At 36.4% G+C, this 21,275-nt stretch overlaps 1 protein-coding gene across 3 annotated transcripts in view; it reads right to left on the bottom strand.

Moving 5' to 3' along the window:
* Window positions 1–1,761: 1,761 nt before the first annotated feature.
* The window catches only part of PRKCZ (protein kinase C zeta), a 67,492-nt gene continuing 47,978 nt past the window's right edge, over window positions 1,762–21,275 (bottom strand). For all 3 annotated transcript variants that reach the window (XM_056331179.1, XM_056331178.1, XM_056331181.1), the window contains 6 exons: window positions 20,169–20,256; window positions 19,295–19,414; window positions 18,260–18,339; window positions 17,601–17,690; window positions 4,954–5,069; window positions 1,762–2,276 (listed from right to left, as the gene is read on the bottom strand). In XM_056331179.1, the coding sequence (XP_056187154.1) occupies window positions 2,189–2,276; window positions 4,954–5,069; window positions 17,601–17,690; window positions 18,260–18,339; window positions 19,295–19,414; window positions 20,169–20,256 (582 nt within the window). In that variant the 3' untranslated portion in view covers window positions 1,762–2,188. The remainder of the gene's footprint in view (window positions 2,277–4,953; window positions 5,070–17,600; window positions 17,691–18,259; window positions 18,340–19,294; window positions 19,415–20,168; window positions 20,257–21,275) is intronic.

A 21,275-nucleotide genomic window follows, 5' to 3' on the forward strand; every position in this document is an offset into this window, starting at 1 on the left:
AATGGTTAAAAAAAACCAACCCCAACCCACGTTTCTAATATTTCCAAGTTCTTTGCCCTGGCATGTCAAAGGACAGCTTAATCTGTCGTATTTCCATTCATGAGCTGCCTGCAGTCACTCTGATAACTATTGATTAGTTTTATTACCAGGGGAGCTGAAAACACGGAAAGAAAAGTTATTCAGGGTAAATAAAGCAATTGCCAGTGAAAAGGCAGAAAAGGAGTAATTAAAAAAAGGTCAGATGACATTTAAAAGGTAAATGTTTTCTTTAGTAGATAATAAAATATCAGAAGTCCAGGCATTTGAGGCAAGTACTTCTTACTGGTTAAATTATTTAGTGCTGATTAGAACACATTTTGCTTAATATGAAATGCTACAGTCCAACAGAGAGAAACCCACAACTGAAATCTGAATGGGATTAATATAACTAAGTAACCACAGGTCTGCATAATTGTGGCTAATGAGGGGATACAAAATGTAGATCGTTAATCAATGATTAATTGAAAATTTTTAAACAATGTTTTGGCAGTCTCGTCCTAGCACCTCATGACCTGGATATGAATCCGAAAGATGTCATGTTCAGCACCTAACGCAATGCTGTACCCTGAGAAAACCATATGTTAATGTAAAGAAAGTTAAAGTGTTGCAATTTATCCTGCATTTTACACCAAATTAGGTGAGATGTCATGGCACAGGGTTTCTCATTTTTTTTCCTTCCCCAAAATTTTTTTCTCCCCCTATCTCTACAACCCACACAATATAGTCAATCCAAAACCTAGCAAAAAGGAACACTGCCTTGGCTGTTGTTCCTTACGGAGGCAGGTAAATCTTCACAGCACCTCAAGTTTCAGATGGCAATGCACACTTCATAATCCTCACATGTAGCAACAGGAGCTTTTCCAAGCTGATAAATTATTAACTTTTGTGATGTAATACACCCTTTCCGTGCCCCCCCCGCCCCCGCCGCCCCCCCACCCCCAGTTTCCACAAGAAGCAATTTGATAGTTCTTTTGCTTTATCCAATTTCTTAGGTATTAATTTTTCTTCCATTAAAAAAATTTACTACTTTGATGCAAATCATTTTACCAAAACATCCCATTCTCTTCTGTAGAATGATTAGTTATTAATATACACTGAGTAACTGTAAGCAGACAGTTTATCATAAGTAGGAGGTGTGCTTTATCAGGAAAGTGTATTTTATATTATGGTTATTCTAGATTTACTCTTTAAACTTTAAGGCTATGCTTTATTATACTTTTGCTCTATTTCTGAATACTTGTATTGTTGATAAAAATACTTTTCAAAAATCTAATATACAACACAACATCATTGTAGGTGTAGGCACTGCTTAAGTATCTTCAGTAATCCTTTGTGTGCAAATTTGGTTTTCTTCAATCCATACATTTTGGTAAATTTGGAGTTTAAGACAACAGATTTTGAAATTGATCCTGTAAATTCTAATTTGGAATTAATATTGCTGAGTCACTCTGCATTTCCAATTCTAAAAAGATGCAAATGAACATTAGGCTGCAGCTGTGAACTGTATGTTTCATATGTAAATGGTTACTTAATATCAACAAGCAGAACTTACCAGGTTTAAGAACGTTCCAAATATGTAATAATTCTTCAATGCAGTTTATCCATTTAGGCACTTAAATCTTGTACCCAAATTTATGTTTTGATTGCTAATAAAACACAACTCCTTTTAAATATATCTGAGACGTTTAGACAGGTACCACTTGTGAAAAAAGGCATCAAAAATAAGCTTCAACACCACCGTAATATATTTTATTCTTCAGGATGTTACACTGTCATGTTCTTCAACTGGTAGCTCATTGCATCAAATGTTTGTAGAAAGTGTGTGGATCTCAAAAGTTCTTCAGAATCTCCTTTTCCAGGGATGCAATGAACGTTTCAATCCTTCATGAAACAGGCACAAAATGCAAATTCCTTCATTAATGAAGCCAGTTGTGTCAGTGCCCAGAACTTAAGAATCACTAAGTGGCAGAAGACACCCACCAAAATCATTATTTTCTTCTTTGATTTTCAGCAGCAATTTTTTTTTTTTTTTTGTTAAATCATTGGTCTCCGTCCAAAATCTTACAGTTCCCCAGCCTCGCATGCATAACTGTAGTTAAGGATAAATTTAAAGGTCATTCACACTGTCCACAATGAAGATGTCATCCCTTCATACTGATTCTTCTGTTGACAGCAATAATGGATTAATATATTCAAATCCTTCAAATTCTGACTGATCTATTCGTTTTATTATATCTCTGAAAAACAAACAAAAGCACTGATATAGTTTTATCAATTGCAATTACTACTGTTGTTGCTGTACTTTTTCCTCAAGGGGTAACAAAATACCTTACAGAAATGTATATTTATGAAGTTGTACAGAAGCAACAATAAATGGGGAAAAAAAGCAAGTCTCTGAACATACAGATTCGTAATGCTAATTTTTTTATGCCAGTATCTAAAGTAATATGACTGGAAATTTTGAAATATCTGATAAAAAGTTTCTGTTGCCCTCCCAGTTAGGTAACATCCATACTTGTAAGGCCCCAAAAGAAGCATATAATAGATGGCTGCTGTTCTGTAACACCAGTTTACAGATAATAAACAGATATTTTGCTGTCAGCAAGGTCTGCTAATGTTACATATAAGATAAATACTATGAAAGAGTCAAGCACAAAGCTAATACTTTTAAAAAAATACATACTGTATGCACAGGAAATCCAAGAAAAGACATAAATTTATGTATATACAAAGGGAGAATTTCTTTAAAGATTTAATGTTCACAAAACTTCCCACTGTAAGTGCACATACACTTGGTATTTGTAATTTTGTTGCCAGCTAGAACCTGTAAAGCATGAATATGCCTTGCAATTCTCTGGTGTCACAGAAACAGTAACTGAAGCCCTTCACACTTTGGTTTCCTTTCAGTTACTCCCTTCCTACATGCTGAACTCCTGAGAAAGAGAGAACAGGTTGTGAACTATGTGGATCCATGATACATAGGTAATTTTCACAAAAATCCAGCTTGAGCACCCGGACACCCAAATATCCACAATGAAATCTCCAAATGCACAATTACTTCAGGATGAGAAGCTGTCACCCAAGAACACAGTAAGGGAAAGACCCTGCAACAGCGAATTTATCACCACCGGAGCAGCCTCAATGCTCAAACACTGCTTACAGTGTTCATCTTTACAATGACAAATGTAATCAACAGAACATGTATTTGTACAAATAAAAATTCCCTGACCTAATGCTGGGGGTTGACCTAGGATTAGCAGGCACTTTATGAAAAAGGTTTTGAAATGGTCTTGTCTTTCTTTCAGAGCAGTTTAGCTTTGTTGTGTAGCAACAGAGAAGAGGGAAAACTAATAGAAGCACATGGGCTGCAATGTGACAATCTTGTGCCTCGCGGTATGACAGCCTGTGCACAGTATGCAACGGCCTCTGCCAGCGGGGCATCCCACTGCATGCGGTACTTCAGAGGGTATCTAAGCAAGTAGGAATCATAAATCCATTACTAAAATCCCATTTCCAAAAGCAAGATTTTAGAGTCAGCTTTATGAAACATCTGATGAGACCCACATACTCATTCTAGAACACCATCAGTTGCTCTACAAACTTCAGTTAGAAATCGTAAAGAATGCAAAGCACTGGAAATTTAACAAACAGGTTTGCTTCAAACATGAAACTGGTGAACAGGACAACAGGCTGAAAACATCTGGAAAAAAAGAGTGCATTGTAGTCTTCAGCAGAAGGCACCTAGTCCCATAAGGAAATCCAAACTTAAATCAATGAAATATACTGTGAAAGTGTAAGTGTAAAACGTGCAATGCAAGTCTTTACTGTTCCCTGACAGTAAAGCTCATCTAGAAATCCCAGCTGCACAGATTTTGGGATTCCAAGTCTTAGATTTTCAACAAATCCCATTTCTCCTTTGATTCATTTTACTTCTGCAACAAAACGTCAAACAAGCAGCAGAAAGTTTCATTGTATTTTTGGTAGAATAGCACAAAAATTTCAAAAGAAAACATGCACCATACTGCTCGTCAATGAGAAACAGTATTTTAGAGTTCTTTAAAAGGTGTATTTAAGTGCCATCTGGCATCAGTGTTGCACACTCAAGCCTTGAAAGAAAAACATGCTTTAGAAGAAAAAGAATGGACTTCCCCCAACTATTGTGTTCCTCAGCAATCAGATACTCTGTTTTTTCCACTGTTGGCATTCGCCCCCCCTTAGCTCTGATAATACATGTACCATGAGACATATGCCAAGAAGTCCACAAGACTCTTTTTCTCTCCAACATTTTCCCACATTGCATTTCCAAAGGGAGTTCAAGTACCAATTTTAAATGTAACACTTCTGTAAACCCTGAAAACTGTGAACAATTACTCTCTTTAGCACTTTGGGCAAGTTGTCTCCCATCCAGCTACCAAAACTAGAGCCTGTCTTCTTATATGCCACCTTGTATCTGAAGGAACTTCTGCCTTCGCGTACAGCAGTCACTCCTCAGCTTTTACATTCCCTTATGAACACATACTTTTTCTTCCTGCATTTTTTTTCCATAGTGCTTTTAACTAGCAGCTTTCTGGAAGATTCTCCTGCTATCTCAACGTTATTCCGAGACCCAAGGAGCTGTGCCTCAATTTTTTCTCCCGAGTACGGAAATACAAGCTGCCTGGGTCAGGAACCAAATTCCCATCTCTACTTCCAGTGCCAAGCATGTGCTCAACAGCAAATCAATACTGTACTCTGGACACAGAACACTAGGCAGTCCTAAGAAGTTTGAAGGATGTAAGAAGTATGGAGAAGTTATCAAGATATTTAACTTGACCATGTTCTAATGCTAAGTACGCAGCTTCTTCGTGATTTTCAAGGAGTTTATACATTAATTTCTTATCATGCAACTGTATTTGGAGAAAAAGAAAAACATACTCATCGTCTGGGGTTAGCTGCACAGGTTCGCTGGTGAACTGTGTATCAAAGTTATCCAAACCGTAATCGTCTGTGATCTGAGGCTGAAATGGAGGGGTTGTTTGCTTCTTTTCCAGCTAAGAAGAAGATATAATGGGACAGGGGAAAAATTAGAATATTGAATATTTACAAAATCCCCCAAGAGTATCAACATACATCGGCTCTAGAGTACACACACAGAAAAGTCACTATAGTTGACTACAATATTGGAGGAATATATAAATACGTTAAATACAGTCTGACATTAAGTTTTAGACTAGTAGATTTTGACACTAAATGATATATGCTCATCCTGTTTATCCTACTGCTGTATTTTAAACACAAAAGCTTCAAAAAATAGCAGAACTTAAAAAAATTAAGACTAAAAAAAAAATGTTTCCCAAGCCTTCTGCCTTACCTATTAAGAAGAAATACTGTTGCTATATACATCTGGCTCCAGAGTTTTCAAGCTGAGAACATATTCCCGAAGCTTTCTGTTCAAGGCAAGATGCTTTCCCAGTTCATAACTAATTTTTCCCTTTTATAAGCTCCTCTAAAGTTGCCTCTTGTAAAGGCAGCCTCTTAGATCACATCAAATCAACATAACCAGGCTTATTTGTTAGCGTTAATTCCAGCACAGAATGAAAAAGTAAGCAATATTTATGTCCCAATCAATCACTAACCACAGGTAAGCAATCACTAAAAGCACGTAGTGCTCATCAACAGAGCAGCTAAAGCAGCCCAGAATTTTATTCTGCAATTAAAATTTAACCACGAATACATTTACATGCAATATTTCTTGCTACAGGAGCTGAAACCCCTTATCTACCTACCTCATCAGGGATAGTCGATAAAACATTGGGAATTTTTTTTTTACTTAAATAATGCTGGTTGTAGTCATTAAGAACCTCTTCTCATTTGCTATACTAGCAGCATGTTCCATAGTATCTATAGTTTTCTGATTTAAGCCAAATCCCTACTATCCTCCAGAGTTATTAGATCTCTTTTATACCAGGTCCGAGTGATACAGGAGCTGATGACAGATTAAATGTTATTTGTATAAATCACTATCCATGAAGAAGATTTCCACCTTTTTAAGCTTATTTTCAAGTTGTCATAGTTCCAGACCCACTGGAAAATCATAGGTAAGAATTTTCACATGTGGAAGCCTGAGCAACTACTCCAGCTGATATACTGGAAACCAGTATGTCACACCAGTTGATAATCAGTTTGTCATCTTGCACAGCCAGCTCAGTTCTTAACAGCTAAATCACTTTTTACCACAGATGACAAGTAATACTACTATGTTATCTACATGTTACATCTATCATATTACTGAGCCTCCTAGCTCAAGCATCTCAAGTCACAACAAACCAGTGGAGCTCTTGTAGACTTGACTATGAATTATTCAAATGTGTTGATACGTCTCACGTTTTTCCTGAAGTTATTAGTGATACGCTACTCACTTTTATGAAGAGAATCCTCTAATTGCAACTTCAAACTGCACCCTAACATAAAGACTGTTTAAGAAACCCAAGAAAACTCTCTTCTGCTTCATAACAAGAGGGAAGAAAAAGGAATTATTAAACTCACTGGTTGCAGATCAGCATTACCTGCCTCTCTCCCATCCCTACAGTCTGGGGAATATTCAAATTATTCTTTTACACTAAGCAGTCCACGGAACAGCCAAGCGATAGCTATCGCTCAGTTCCTTCTCACAAGCAAATGCGCCAGTTCAAAGCGTCTCATTCTGGTACACAATCCTGTTTAACACCAAAGACAGGAACTCAAACACATCGGTAACACACGACGACAGCTAATTTTTCAAACACTTTTAAATCTAACTAGAAATTCACAGCATTCCAGAGACATTACACTGCTTAATAGGGTGTGATTTTAGTTAAGGCTGTTCTATGAACACCTGTGCGCTTTGTGGAAAGGTGACTGACCTTTGGTCAGCATCCCCAGCTGTTGATATGCTGAGGTAATGCCTTATACCAAAAATGCGTAATTCAGGGATGGAACGCAACAAAGGTGACAAGGAGTGCATTAACGCTAGAGAAGAATTATATTTGAAAAAGCGTAAAATTTTAGAAAGTATAAACTGTACCTCTGCCTTTCTAATTAGAAATAGTAGGAAAATCAAAATGTCTGTGTGCTGCAGCAATCAATGACAGAAAAAGAGTAGAACTAAATAAAACCAGTTAATAGTATCTTTCATCCTAAATACAAGACCCTCACATGCACACATTAATGAGAGGTATGGCGAGACTCTTTATGGGCAAACTGGCTATGAAGAAATCTTATTAGCCCAGTAAGTAAATTACCGTATTCACTAAGCATTAAATAAGAAAATGTCATACACTGAAGTCTAAAACTAGCTCACAAATTGACATTAAAAATTCATATAACCATGGAGTATCTCAAGTTGGAACGGACCCGTAAGGACCACACAGCCCAAAATTACAAGCTACTTATTCAGTTTTCCTGGATACTCTAGATTTACTTGATCCTGCATGGCATTGTGTCTGAGAACACCTATTGCTTTCAAGAAGCTGCTTCAATGACTCTGGACGCTCACCTGGATTGGACTGTAATTAGTAATTTAGAAATAAGCAACTCTGACTTCTGGCTTTAGCTTTCCCAGATCCCATGCAATACTGACCACAATACTTGCAGAGTTCTCACACCCAGCATCCTGCATCTCCCCAGCCTCCTCGTCCATGACCACATGTCCACCTCTGCTCCCCCTGCCCCGCCCCAGCTTCACTACAAACTGATGCAAGTGTTCCGATTAGAGAGCTGCTTTTGAGGACAGAACACATAAAAGCTCAATTCCTCTGTCTTCCCCCACTAGGGAACTAAAGTGATCCCATCTACCAAGATGCTCATTTTCACATAAAACAAAACAGAGTATCTTTGAGATCTACCAGCCTTCAAATTAAGCAAGGACTGATGAAACAGCTCAAAACTCATAAGGCGAATGAACGGTACAATGTGGAAGTCCCTCTTCCTTCACAATTACATCAAAAACACTATTGCTGTAGTATAAGCATTTGAAGGGAGTTACATTAAACCTTTCAAATGGAGGCTCCACCTGATTTAATGGAATCAAGACTAGGTTTAACCTATACAAAGTCATAAGAAACTCGATTTTGCTTCCACAATCTATAAGCTTTCTTTTATAGCTCAATACGTAATACTCAGAAGGTATCACTGGAAGTTTAGTTTCCAAACCATATACAACTACATCATATGTTTCAAACAGTAAAACATATGCCATTAGTACAGTACAAGGCAGGAAGATATATCAGATGTTTTCAACTTGCCATGCAAAAGGTTTAAGAATTTTAAATGGCTACATTCTACAAACAAACTGCCTTATATATTTCCTTTCACATCAGCAAACTCCTAGGTGTAAATACAAAGTCTTAGGAATTTGGAGGATCAGGCAAAATTGCAACAACATTGACCTTGGGAGTACTGTGAGAAACATTTAAGATTACCCAGAAAATTTGCCCTTCTCTCCAAAATGTCAATGCTTCTTATTTCTTTTTAAATATTTGATTGAATCTCCTGATTTTTCTACTCAAAACTTCTGCCAGTGAGTCTCATGCTCCAAAATTACTTTAGGACCAGATTGTGACACTTCTTGTTAGCCACACAGACTGAGAAAACATAGTTTCGTTAGAAACCAAACTTTAAAAGTATAACCAGCGTGCCAGTTACAGAGCAAGGACATGGCAAAAGATTAAATTGGCAATTAAATATACTAACCCAATGAAGACGCTAGCATATACTGCCTCATAAAATGCGCTTTTTAATCAACTGTAGTTTTACCTTTTTGTAACTATTTATAGATGCTAATAAGTTTTGTATATTTTGTAAAAAGAACGTAATCCCTGCAGCAACACTTGAAGAGTCGTTACTGTCCATCAGAGAATGAAAATTTTAATTTGGCCCCAGATTGCCAATTTAGAAATTTTTATATGCATGACTAGATTATACGTAATAGATAACCACATTTTTTTCACAATTATTCTATATATGACCATCTAAAATGCCAATTCTGCCAAATGTTTACTTAATTGGTAAGGAGGCACTGACTACATACGCCAATCTTGAACCTACAAATGGATTCAAGTCATCACTTTGCCTGTAGAAGAAAATGATGAAGTGAGATAAGAAAAAAAAATAAAATGTGGGAATCCTGTTTTTCAGCATTGGCACATATATCTCAACATCCTTTCTGAATAATGCTTGTAATGCATTTGTCAGCATTGCTATTTTCAGAGTGGAGGCTTCAAGCTACACTCCTTGCTTCCACAGCTGTTTGAAATGCTCTTAGAAAATACTAAGGATTTCTTATGTGTGATAGAGTTAGGAATCTGGTTTTCCTATTTAACATTAGTGAATCAGACATTAATTAGAAGAACAAAGGAAAATATAAAGTAAATAAATCCATGCTTCTAATACTAAAGAGTGTGCCTGTCACCAGTGCATGTCTTTTTTGTTCAGTGGGTCACCTAAGCAGAATTTACAGGAGGATCAGCATCTCACTGTTACAGGCTTTGTAAAGAAGAATCTCACAAAGCTTTATTGGAACAGAGGTACAAAACTTCTCCCACGTATACCCTGGTAATAGAGGGGGCACGCTGGGGCAGAATTGAAGGTGCTGCAGCAAACAGAAGGAAGGCTAGCTGTAAATTCTGGGTTGCAGAATCACTGAGGCATCTGTGAACACACTGAATAATTTATGACAGGGGACGTTCCTGTTCCTGCTGGAGAGAACCCTTTGGTCAGATCATAAAAGGACAAAGATGTCATAGCAATTTCATTTTTCTCCACTCCCTTAGAAAAAAAAAAATATCAGTGAAGCTTAAAGATATGAATACAGAATCTCAACCAGAATAGTTGCGCAACAGAGTTTACACTGTAATATTAACAATACTTAAAACCTCCAGGCAGGCCACAGACCATTTCACAAATACATTGCCTCTGCAAAAACTGAAGCTTAGTCTTCCCTGATAACAGCGAGTCAGACCATGTAATTACTAAGCTTGTTAAACTTGAAGATCCTTAAGAAATTCCCGGAAAATTCTACATAAAACTAAAATTCTACCTAGTGCAAAACTGTGTTTCTATGTATGGGCAGAAAAAATGTTTTCAGGGAGAGTGAGGATAAGGTTTTAAATTATGTTATATATCTCACCACTAATAATTTTCTTTTTGGTAATGATATCAATAGACACACCATTGCTTAAAAAATAAATTGCTCTTTATTTCAGAATGAAATTCTGGTTAAATGAATTCTTCTTGCTTTCTCTCAATTGTGGAGATAGGTTTTGTTTTAAACCTAGGAAGTATAATCCACTTAAACTCCTTAACGTAACAGGGAATGTATCACCACAGAAGTTTGTACTTAAAAAGACTGTGGCTAAAATAAGAGAATGTTACAGCATTTTCTGATCAGTATTTTTGAGCTATACATCTACACCATCTACATCAACACTCATGCCACAGGGCATAAAATTGACTGTTATATGGATCAGAAGGAAGTTAGTTATCCGTATGAGAAACATTGTAGGCTAGGAGCATTTGGAACCATTTTTACCTTCCTCTGAAGCTGCTGGTATTGGCTTTGATAGACAGGCTACCAGACTTGATCATTATTCTGATCTGGTTTGGCCTACGTGGTATATACAGTTTGGGTTAGCCTTGCTGGCCACTGGAGGTCACCGCTCCTCTAGAGAAACATCAGATAGAAAATCAACATTCAAAACTCCCTCTGGAAGAGACCTCATGACACCAACGGAAAACTGACAAATCACAATTTGTTTTCATGCAACACATCCTCAGCGATAACAGCATTAAATGACAAAGCTACAAGCCTCTTAACATGTGGGTTTGTATGGAGATTGAAATGCCTTACAGAGTTTTGTTTTCATCATTTTAATTTAAAAATTAAAATACACATTAATGAGGCTATTAGCCAACCATGACATGCCTTTGGCTGGGAAAGAAGCAGATCGTCTTCCTTTCTGTTTCACAGTCTTATGAAATACTAGATGCAAGAGAGTATTTAGTATCAGTTGTAATTCTTAATTTTTTGAAATGCTTTTTTTGGTATCTGCTCATGCAAAAGCAAAGCCCAACTTTCTGTTAATGTTAATTACTGTGAAGTTGCCAGTTGGGTGAGATCGATTTTAAAGACGTGGTAGCTCTGCAGTTCGCACTGTCTGCATTCTCTCCTGCTGGTTAAAGCCACACTGCCCCATCAGCCATGCTGTACCTAAGTTGTTCTTCTAAGATTTAAACAACTCACCACATTGTTTAGGTTTTCATGCACTTTCTACACTACTATTTCCAGCAATCTACGAGCAGCTTCCAGATTTTTTCTACTTTTGAGCCATATAAGGCAAGCTAAACCACCCTAACAATAAAGCAATAATAAAAAAAATATATTCTCCTATGGATATACATCCCCACCTCCCCATCCCCTTCTTTTTTTAATACATTAGTGAATTTCCAACACAGATTCAGGTTTAAAATTCCCATTTGGACATCTGTCTCACCAAGTTACAGTATGTACTTTGGTTTACAGAAAGTACTAACTTTTCTGCAGTGAGAAATTTATTATTTTCATGCTGACATATTTAGCCGCCTTTGGTCCCAGTAAGACAGTAACAGAACTCAACAAATGAGATGGAATGGTCTGTCCAGAGTACAGGATGTGCGATAACAAACACAGAGACCATGAGGGTCACCTGGTATCACTGAGAATTAACAAGTTATGCAGCCAGGTCATCTGATAATCTCTCTTCTGAGATGGAAAAAGAAATGTACATACTACCTGCAATTCAGACCACCACGCTATTTAAATAAAACTTTCATTATGCCTTCTCCTTTTAAAGTATATACCTATGTTGCTACAAGACTGATTCATCTGTCCAAGGATGTTTTTGTGCAGGGATATGTGCTTTGTTATTCAAGGTGTCTAGGGAGAATGAAAACTCTTTAAGGAATCTAGCCCTTTAATCTGTAGGGAGGTAACAGGTATTTTCCTGGATAAACTTCAGAAAAGGCTGAACTTGTGTACTCCCTTTATTTCAGCTGTTATTTCCAATAGATCCAAACCCTAGTCCTGCTTCCTTTCAAGAAATGCTATCTGCTTTGGTGTGGCTGAAGAAATTTGGAACTTGTACGAAAACATTTCCAGAACACAATGAGGCAGCCAAGCAGTGTTTATTCACTGCAGAAATAAGAGAGCTGCTGACAAGAAGATGGAGCAATTTCATACTTCTCTGCAGAGGATAGAAAACTAGCCTATTTTCCTATCATTACTTAAAAAAGTACTATCACAGGCAAAAATCAACCCGTTTATATGATTTTACAGTTGTAAAAAGGCATTCAGTAAAATGTATACAAGCTATACAGCTTGCATAAATTTTACCCATAATTAAATTAAAGATAGCTCCAAAACCTTTTGACAAGCCACCTTAATCAGAGATCTTTTTAGTTCTGTCTCCCTTCATTCTTGACTTAAAGTCCATCCTTACAGTATTCACATGTGGATCACATTCATCATATCCTATTTGCAATTACAACAAGTTCAGTAAAATACATTTTTACAGTAACTGACGGCACGTAAACTTGAAGCATTTGCTTAACTGCAGTTCAGTGTTTTATTGTCCATTAAACCAAGAGATAGATTAAAATGATGTTAACTTCAGTAAAAAGTCAAAGTTAATATGGCAACTAAATTCCAAAATATAGTAACATAGAGCAACAGTACATACACTTCAAAAGCCTTCAAAGCTGTAAGAAAACGTCATGTTTATGATGAGTAAATGTAAACAATTCTTTTAATTTTTTTTTTTCTACAACAAGAGTCAGGTATGCTTTGTCAGAATTCCTGTAGAAAGAACTGAATGACCACTTTTCTTTCTGCTCCCTTATCACAGACCCTGATGGGTCACTGCACAAGATTAGAGTCAACTGTGACTTCTTGGGTTCCCTAGTCAGTGTGCTGCTGGTATGCTTTTGAAGGCTTATCATGTTAAGAGTAAAAAAGGCTGAAAATAATTAAAAAATAGGAAAATTCATTTTGATCATGAACAAAATATAATTTTTAAGATTTGTTTGGAAAGATCTCTATGATCTTTGAATTTGATAAAGTGATCCAAAAACTGCTTCCCTCTCCTCACCCCCTAAGTGCAAGTAAAGATTATTTTACTCTTGACCAGATATCGTTCTTCCTGTGAATTCTCGTGCTGCGCTCAGTCAGCTTTCCCCCTGGCTCCAACTTCTTTGCAGGTCTGGATGGAACACTGAAGAGAGGGATCTTCGCCACCAAGATCTGCAAATTCTCTTTAAAGGTCTTGCAAATCCCTCACACTCCTATCTAACACTAAACAGTATTCAAGCTCATTAATATTCTTTTGACACCTTCTTCTGAAGAAGGTTCTCCAGCTGCAAAGAGGAATGCATTACACCTGGCATGCCTGTATGTTATGAAGTTCAACTGCATTTTGCAGAGGTCTCAGTGTTGCTGCATGTCAGTAACAGCAACATGCTTAAGCTATGAAGTCCATATGTCATTCACATGTATCTCCCCAGAACGTGCCAAGTAAAACAGGCAAGTTGCACATGTCCCAGGGAAGTCCCTTCGCCACCATTCAATGTCAAATTTTTCTTAATATTCCTGGTCATTCTTATGGGCTATATATAAATTATTGCCACTTTTGAGATAAATTATTCAAAATGTAGAACAGTAGATTTCTTACATTTAAAACAGAAGTTTATACAAACTGTATTGGTTTGATATAATATACAGATCAGTTTCATAAGAAAAAAGGGAAGGCTTCTGTGTGTTTCAAAACAACACTAACAACAAAAGCCAAATTTACACAAATTTGCACTCCAACCAGAAATAAGTTACTATAGTAATACTGCCTGTAATAATTAACAAACTCTACAAATTCAACTACATTAAATGTTATTGGAGAGAAATGTCAAAATACTTAAGTAATACACATTAAAAGCCAGGCAACAGACACCAATATAATTAGAGTTCTGCATTCAAAAATAGAATTCCATAAATAATTCAGCTATGTAAGTTTTCTCTAACTTGGTAGATGACACTCAGGACTGAAAATTTCCCACACAGATGCTTACTGCTGCAATACAAGAGTTAGCATAATATATTTACTTTTCTTCCTGAGGAACAGCATTGCTGTGCAATTAGGGGGGACCTACTTCTGATATATCATAGGTCATACATAAAAATTGCAATTGTTAATCTCAAGACTCAGATTTCTAGTTTAAGGTCTACAGAGACACAGAGGACATAAGACTGTAGTAAGTAAAACTGACAATTTAGGAATATAAGCATACAAATATGGAAAAGCTACTGATTGTATTTATCAGGAAGGGAAACCTCTGCCAGATTAGCTGCAACACATTTACACAGAGTAAGTAACTTGCTTGAATTAGCCTTTAACCTGAAACTCTTACCACCACAGCAGTGGGGAGAAAAAAAATAATCTGTCGTCTAGTCAAATCTGTAGTAACACAGATACCAACATTCTAATTCTAAAATTTATACTCAGTTAAACCCCCCCCAAAGCTACAATCTGCATCATCTAACTTAAAAAAGCCAACCAGGTAAGCATTACATAAGTGAAAAGTAGTTACCACTGACCAAAAGGATTATTTGTATTTTCAACATGGGTAGGAAACCTGGTTTTAGGGCCAGGATGTCTCATCATGCTCACCACAGTGTGAGCAACAAAAATGTGATCAATCGCAGAAAAATCTTGCCTTCCAGGTTTAAGACAAGAGCACAGAAGATACAAGGAAATCAGGAAACTTTCTGGGCAGTGAATCTCAATATAACAACATCCCATCAGGTATCAGGTCTTAGAAAGCATCATGAAATAAAGTTGTAAGGAAGACAAAATTATCTCCTGCCAAACAAGAACGGCAGTATGAAAAAAAAAAGCAAAATGAATATTTAAAAATTGAAGTAAGGTAGAAAGATTGTCATCATGAGTCAGTTGTAGCTGACATTTTGACAGCAAGGCATTCAAGTGGTTGTTAAACATCAGGCTGCCTCTTCTACGTTATACTCAGTAAAGCATTAAAGCACTCTTTAAAAAAAACATACAGTGACCTTGCAGCCTTTAACTTGACAAAATGAATAAAAAAATGTTGGTACAGCTCTAGAAAAAAGGTTACTGCTTCTGTACACAGCTAACACTAGCAATGGCTTTGTTGTTTTCTTCAGCCTACAATGGATAAATACCATAAAACCAGGCACCAGGGTAAGAACAGACTTCATGCACTTAATTAAAAAAAGGTTGTGTTGGTACCTCCCTGAATGCTGTTAAGCCATCCTGTGTGCAGAGTGAGTAATCTGAAATGTTCTTAGCTGTGCCACGCACAACTCGGATGACTAACGCTAGGAAAAAAAGTGTTTATGGTATATGTGTTCACTTTACTGTTATTTACTTTTCCATTTAACTCAAGCTTCACACAAAAAATAATTTAGTCAGCATTAGACTAAGTTCCTTGCCTTTCAACTTGAAAAGATTTGAGAAAGCTTTGAAGTCTAAATCTTTTCTATTCATCACTTGCATTGCAAAGAAAATTCAAATAACTAAAAAACCTTTCCAAACTTTTTCCATTCTCTCCTGAATACACTTCCCAACACTCTTATTAGAAATTTAGCTTAAAATTTATCAGTTTTGATCCTCTTGAGCAGCACAGTCCTAATCATATTGCAAAACAGATCACCTAAATATTCCCATTAGGTTTGTTTTTTAAAATGGATATTTAATATCAAAGCTTTCAGCCAAAAAAGTAGGTAAAAAATTATTCAGAATTCAAATCAGCACAAATGGTGACCAAAAATTACCAACTGCAATTAAGAGTTTCTTCTAGAAGTAAGAAAAAAAATCAAATCCAGTCTTCTCTCTCTCCCTCTCTCCCAAAAAAATCTCTGCAAAACCAAACAGAAACCTTGCAGCACATGATGCTTATGCTTTACCACAAACTCAAGCAAGGTGCATTATCGCACCACTCAGTAGCTAACATAACAAAACAACACGTAGGCTTAAGGGAGAATACAAAACAAGGGATGTCTGACAAAATTAGGGACTGCCTTCATTACATGAATAATTTTGTAAACACCAGGTATTTTAAAACACTGGCTCCTTATGTAGTGAATCTCTTCTCTGAAGAATGTTAACAATGAAGGTCTGAACAGCAGGCTTCAAAGCAGAAATTTCATCAAGGTGTTTTCTCTCCTCCTCTGAACCACTCTCATGTTATTACAGGCACTGCCGCCTGCCTGTTTCTACACTTCCAGCAGACTTCCTAGGCCTATGGAACTACTGCACACATATTTTTTCACTGTTCAACTAGGTATTAAAAAAAGAAAATTAATGCTGATAAGGCAGTGTTCCAAATTGTTTTATTGCTCAAGCGTTAATAAACATAATAAATGTAATTTCTGTGATGTTTTTCTATGATCAAGACAGAAGCAAGCACAATTACCCAGTAACAGAAACTTCTAAAAAACAATTTCAATAAAATTGTATGCTTCCAAAACCACTGAAATGCAAGTCATCTACTCCATCATGAACTAAAAACTTCCCTCGCACCAGCAGTAATAAAGAAAACCTGAAAGTAATCATCAGAGAATCATTTTTAATAACCACACAGCTTTCAAGCCACATCCTTAAAAAAAAAGGACCTGGTTGTACTCATGCCTACTCATGTTACTAAACCCTGTTACCTACCTGAATAAACCTACTGATTTTAAAAACTACAATTTGTAAATTCAGGTTGGGGTTTTTTTTCCTTTTTAACGTATTATAAGTAGTTTGCAAATGCTTTATGTAACCGAAGCACCTCATCTCCCATGGCTGTATCCAAACTGGTTTCATGACACTCTACCCAGTCTACTGGCTGAGTTAATCAACCACTAACCTTCCTGTCAAGGCAGAAAAGGTTTCTAATCACAGCAAGAGAGATGAAGTACCGGGATAGCATTCCAGCGGGCTGTCTTTGCTAGGCCACACTTCCTCATTCAGTGGAGGCTGCAATGTTTACTCATCGGACGATATGAAATGAGAACCCAGAAGAGTAAGGCACTGAACTCTGACACTGGAAATCTGTGCAGTCCTTCACTCTACAATTGCAGGCACCTTGCGTGTATGATGAATGATGAATAAATTTTATAGCAGCAGAACCCAGTGCATCAGTTTGCAGACTCTCCAAATAGAAACCAAGGAATAAATTATTCCACCAATGCTTTAGTATTTTTTTTTTTAATTTTTTTAAAAATTTAAAAATTCATCATCTTAAACACAATACCCTCAAGTTGTAACCATTCTTAGAGTTTGGAAGCAAGCCAGATTTTTGGTCATGAAATAAAGCTCATTTCCTTTATGATCATGAAAGAAAGCTTGTTTCTCCATCACCTGGAGAAAGCAAAATAGCTTTTGAATTTATGGAATTGAATTTCACTGTTTGTAAAGGGGTTGTAATATATGCACACAATTAATAAACTAAAAGAATCTATTCCTTTTGAACACATATAAAACAGAAGTAATTATTTTTACCAGATCCCAGTCTATGCTGCGGAAAAACGTATGAGACTTGATATCAGAAAATCCTGTCTGTGGCTGACAACCAAGCCTCTCTTTGGGATCCTGCAGAAAACACAGAAACTCGTATTACATACTCTGCAGCAGTTACAGTCTGTGTTTGTCAAAAGCCCACATACGCGACTCCAGCATTCCCCATTACTATGCAAACTGCTGCTAAGATAAACATATTATGGCTATCAAGGGATCTTCATTCTTTTTTTTAAAAATGAAGTTTGCTTGAAATTTCATTTTAAAATGATATTTTACAACCTAAAAAAACCCATTTATTTAATAATGTATAATTCATATCCTTCTTTTCTCCATTTAAAATTATAATGGTTCTATGGATTTCAATCAGCTCAATAAAAGAAACAGTTAAGTATTACAGAAGAGTTTATAAAGAAACCTATAGTTATTTTTCCCAACTAGCTGCAGGCTTTTAAGTCAAGTATGTGCTATGGAAGTCCCTCAGTAAACTAGCAACTGAGAAGTGGGTTTCTTTAACATACAGGATACCAAGGTTTTATAGACTTTCCTAGGAGTAAGCAGATTAACTTCTTAACTGTATTGCTTTCAAGAGGAAGCTCTGACTACCAGATCTTAGATGCTAAAAATAAGAGACTGTTACTTACCTTGTTTAAAAATCCTTTTAATACATGGGAAGCCTTGACAGAAAGGAACCTTGGAATCCGGATTGGCTTCTCAAGAATAACTGTTAAAGGTTTAAAAACAGCAATAAAAGGTTTTTGTTTTAACATTGCCCAGGATTTCAATACAAACATTTTATTAGTTAAGAACATTACCATTTGGAAAATGGGAAGATACAGTAATTGTTTAAAATAATGCAAGCAAAAGCAGCTACAGTAATTCAAGGCACTGTTATACGGACATGTCCTAAAAAAACCCAACCATTAAGCTTCATTACCTTTTTCTATTGTTTGTAGTATAAATAGGGAAGAAAAACTTTTGCAGCATCCTCAGTATATGGAAAAGCATGATTTTAAGCAGGAATTGATTTAACATTAGGCTTGTCAAGACGTCCATGGCAGTTTCTGTCACATAATTGTAGTAACTAGTTTAAAGAATGGTTCTACATATTAGGGAGGAGAAAGCAATTTCGCTATTCCCCAAACTGTTACTGTTTCTGTTGTAATAAATATGGCAAGTATTACTGCTTTTTTTAAGAGCAATTCAAACATCACTAATCCTGAGGGGCAAAACAGTTAAGAAAAAATTGTATTAATCACAAGTTAAAAAAAAAAATATCAAATTTTCTGGAACAAAACTATAAGTTGATATACTATTGTCAAGAAAGATCCTCCTATGCTCTCACTGTGCTTTAAAATTCATTCCTGGCCTGTGGACTCCCTTCTAACGAAAACACCTTTCTACACAATTTCTGTCCATTATTTCCAAAATGCGGTCATTTTAAAGAAATATTTTATTGTCTGAAAAAGGCTTCCTAATTCCAGAGCATTTTATCTGACTCCAACAAAATCAATTCCTGGGATGAAGAACTGATAATACTGGGGCCCTTTATCTACAGTAGATCTAGAGGCAGCTATAGGATAACAACGCAGAAGGAAAACCTAACTGTCCTGGAACTACTAGTTTTAATTATTTCTCCCCCAAGAACAAACAAAAAAATAACATTAAAATGACTATACCTTGGAAGAGGTAATCTTCAGTGTTCATGTCTGGATTGTCAGTAATAATATCAAAAGGAGACCTTCCTGCCATCATTTCAAACATCAACACACCGAGAGCCCACCAGTCCACACTGAACCCTGTAAGTATTTGCAGAGCAGATTTTCAGGCAGGACTCCTTGAACTTAGGTGTTTTCTCTCATAAATGATGATTAATCGCCTGGTTCTATAAACTACTGAAATTCTCTACTTTCACTGAAGCCACAGGCATCACGATTTACACCGTCACTGGGTGACATTTGAGAGACCTTTCTGAACTGGGATTACAAATGTAATCCGTATAGGTGTAATCTGTATAGTCTGCCAGACACCAACGCTTCAATGAAAATTCAGTGTATTTAAGCTGAGAAGTTCCAGATTTTTATTTATGCTGAACATTTTAATTTTAGTATCTTATAACTAAAAGACAGATTCAACCTATTGAGCAGATCAGTTCACAAATAACAATACTGGTTAAAAACATCATTATACTTTTGACTTCTGCATGAGCAGTAACTTTGCTATAGCATTCTATAGCCTTGCCTGGTGGATAATAGTAGCTGGGCTGTCAAGTTCTTCAAGGAAAGGACTTTGTTTTGCTACAGTATCATTTAATAGTCATTTTTCAGGCAACATATGATTTAAAAAGAAGCTGAAATGAGCGACTGCAAGAAGAAAACAAATATAACCTTATCATTTCAGAAAAAATTAAAACTGTACAATATACATTCAATTGTCTCAACATAAAACAGCACAAGAACGTGGAAATTAAGAATAAATGTGTTTCAAGCAACCTAGAACTAGAACTTTTCTTTGTGATTTGTTATAATTACAAATCGTTTAGTCACAGCTTACCATATTCTTCTCCTCTGAGGATCTCTGGTGCAATATAATTTGGTGTCCCACAGAAAGTGCTTGTAGTGTCACCAGGGCCCAAACCTTCCTACGTGCATAAATCATTTCATAGATTAAAAGCTGACCTCCTTTTCTGGGAATTTCCCTTTATTAGACTTACAAAGCCAAGTTACTTAGGGAGTCTAAAGACCTTCCTTTCAAAAAAGGCAATGATAGAGCAAAATAAATACTCGTGGTGCACAAAGCCAGCTTATGACTTTACAGCTTACCTTCAGCCAATTAATTGATAAAAACTGAATCACAAACACATTTGTAACAACATTTTGCTTACTGTTTACAAATACACTTTAGTTCAATTCAAATCAAAGTTACACAATTTAGATCAAAACCAACATGGAAGTCCTTTTCAAACAGATGTTGGGGAAAACCTTCACTTTTTAGGAATGAAGAACTCAAACTTTTACATAACTGCTGCATTCCAAGTGAAGCCCCACAACCTGTGCACTTTGACAGTGGTGAATCATTCTAGTCCAGCATTCCTAGAAACTGGTGCAATATCTATTCTGTGGAGGGAGTGAGACGAGCTTTCCTCATTATGTCACCATAACATGCCTTAACCACGTTCTGAAATAAGCTAAGTAAAAATTAGTATTATACACTCAATCCCTGGACTTGTAAAAATCAACATAATACCAGATACAATTTTAGCTTCAGAAACTTAATTCTCACACACAAACAGACCAGACTTTAATGTCATTTCACAAACTAGCCAGAAACAGTGTAGTAAGAACAAGGAGACTTGAGGTCAAATCAACAGCTCTAAGGGGACAGCAGAATTCTGGTCAGATTAGAAACACTTCAGTCACATCTGGCATTCCAACTTTACACATCTAATTTTTAAAATTTAGTTTTTTCTATTGACGTTTTCTTGCTTTCCCCTGCATCACATTACGTACATGCCACACTTTACCAGGTGCTTTGAAAATAATGCTCTCTAAATCGCCTCTCAGCACCAAAGATTGCAGCCTAAGAACAGCGATACTGGACAGCCCCTGTTGGTTCATAATGTCCAGTCCAGCCCAGAGAACGATGAATGCAATTCATACT

This window comes from Falco biarmicus, chromosome 3 (genome assembly GCF_023638135.1).
Source record: "Falco biarmicus isolate bFalBia1 chromosome 3, bFalBia1.pri, whole genome shotgun sequence".
Classification (NCBI taxonomy): domain Eukaryota; kingdom Metazoa; phylum Chordata; class Aves; order Falconiformes; family Falconidae; genus Falco; species Falco biarmicus.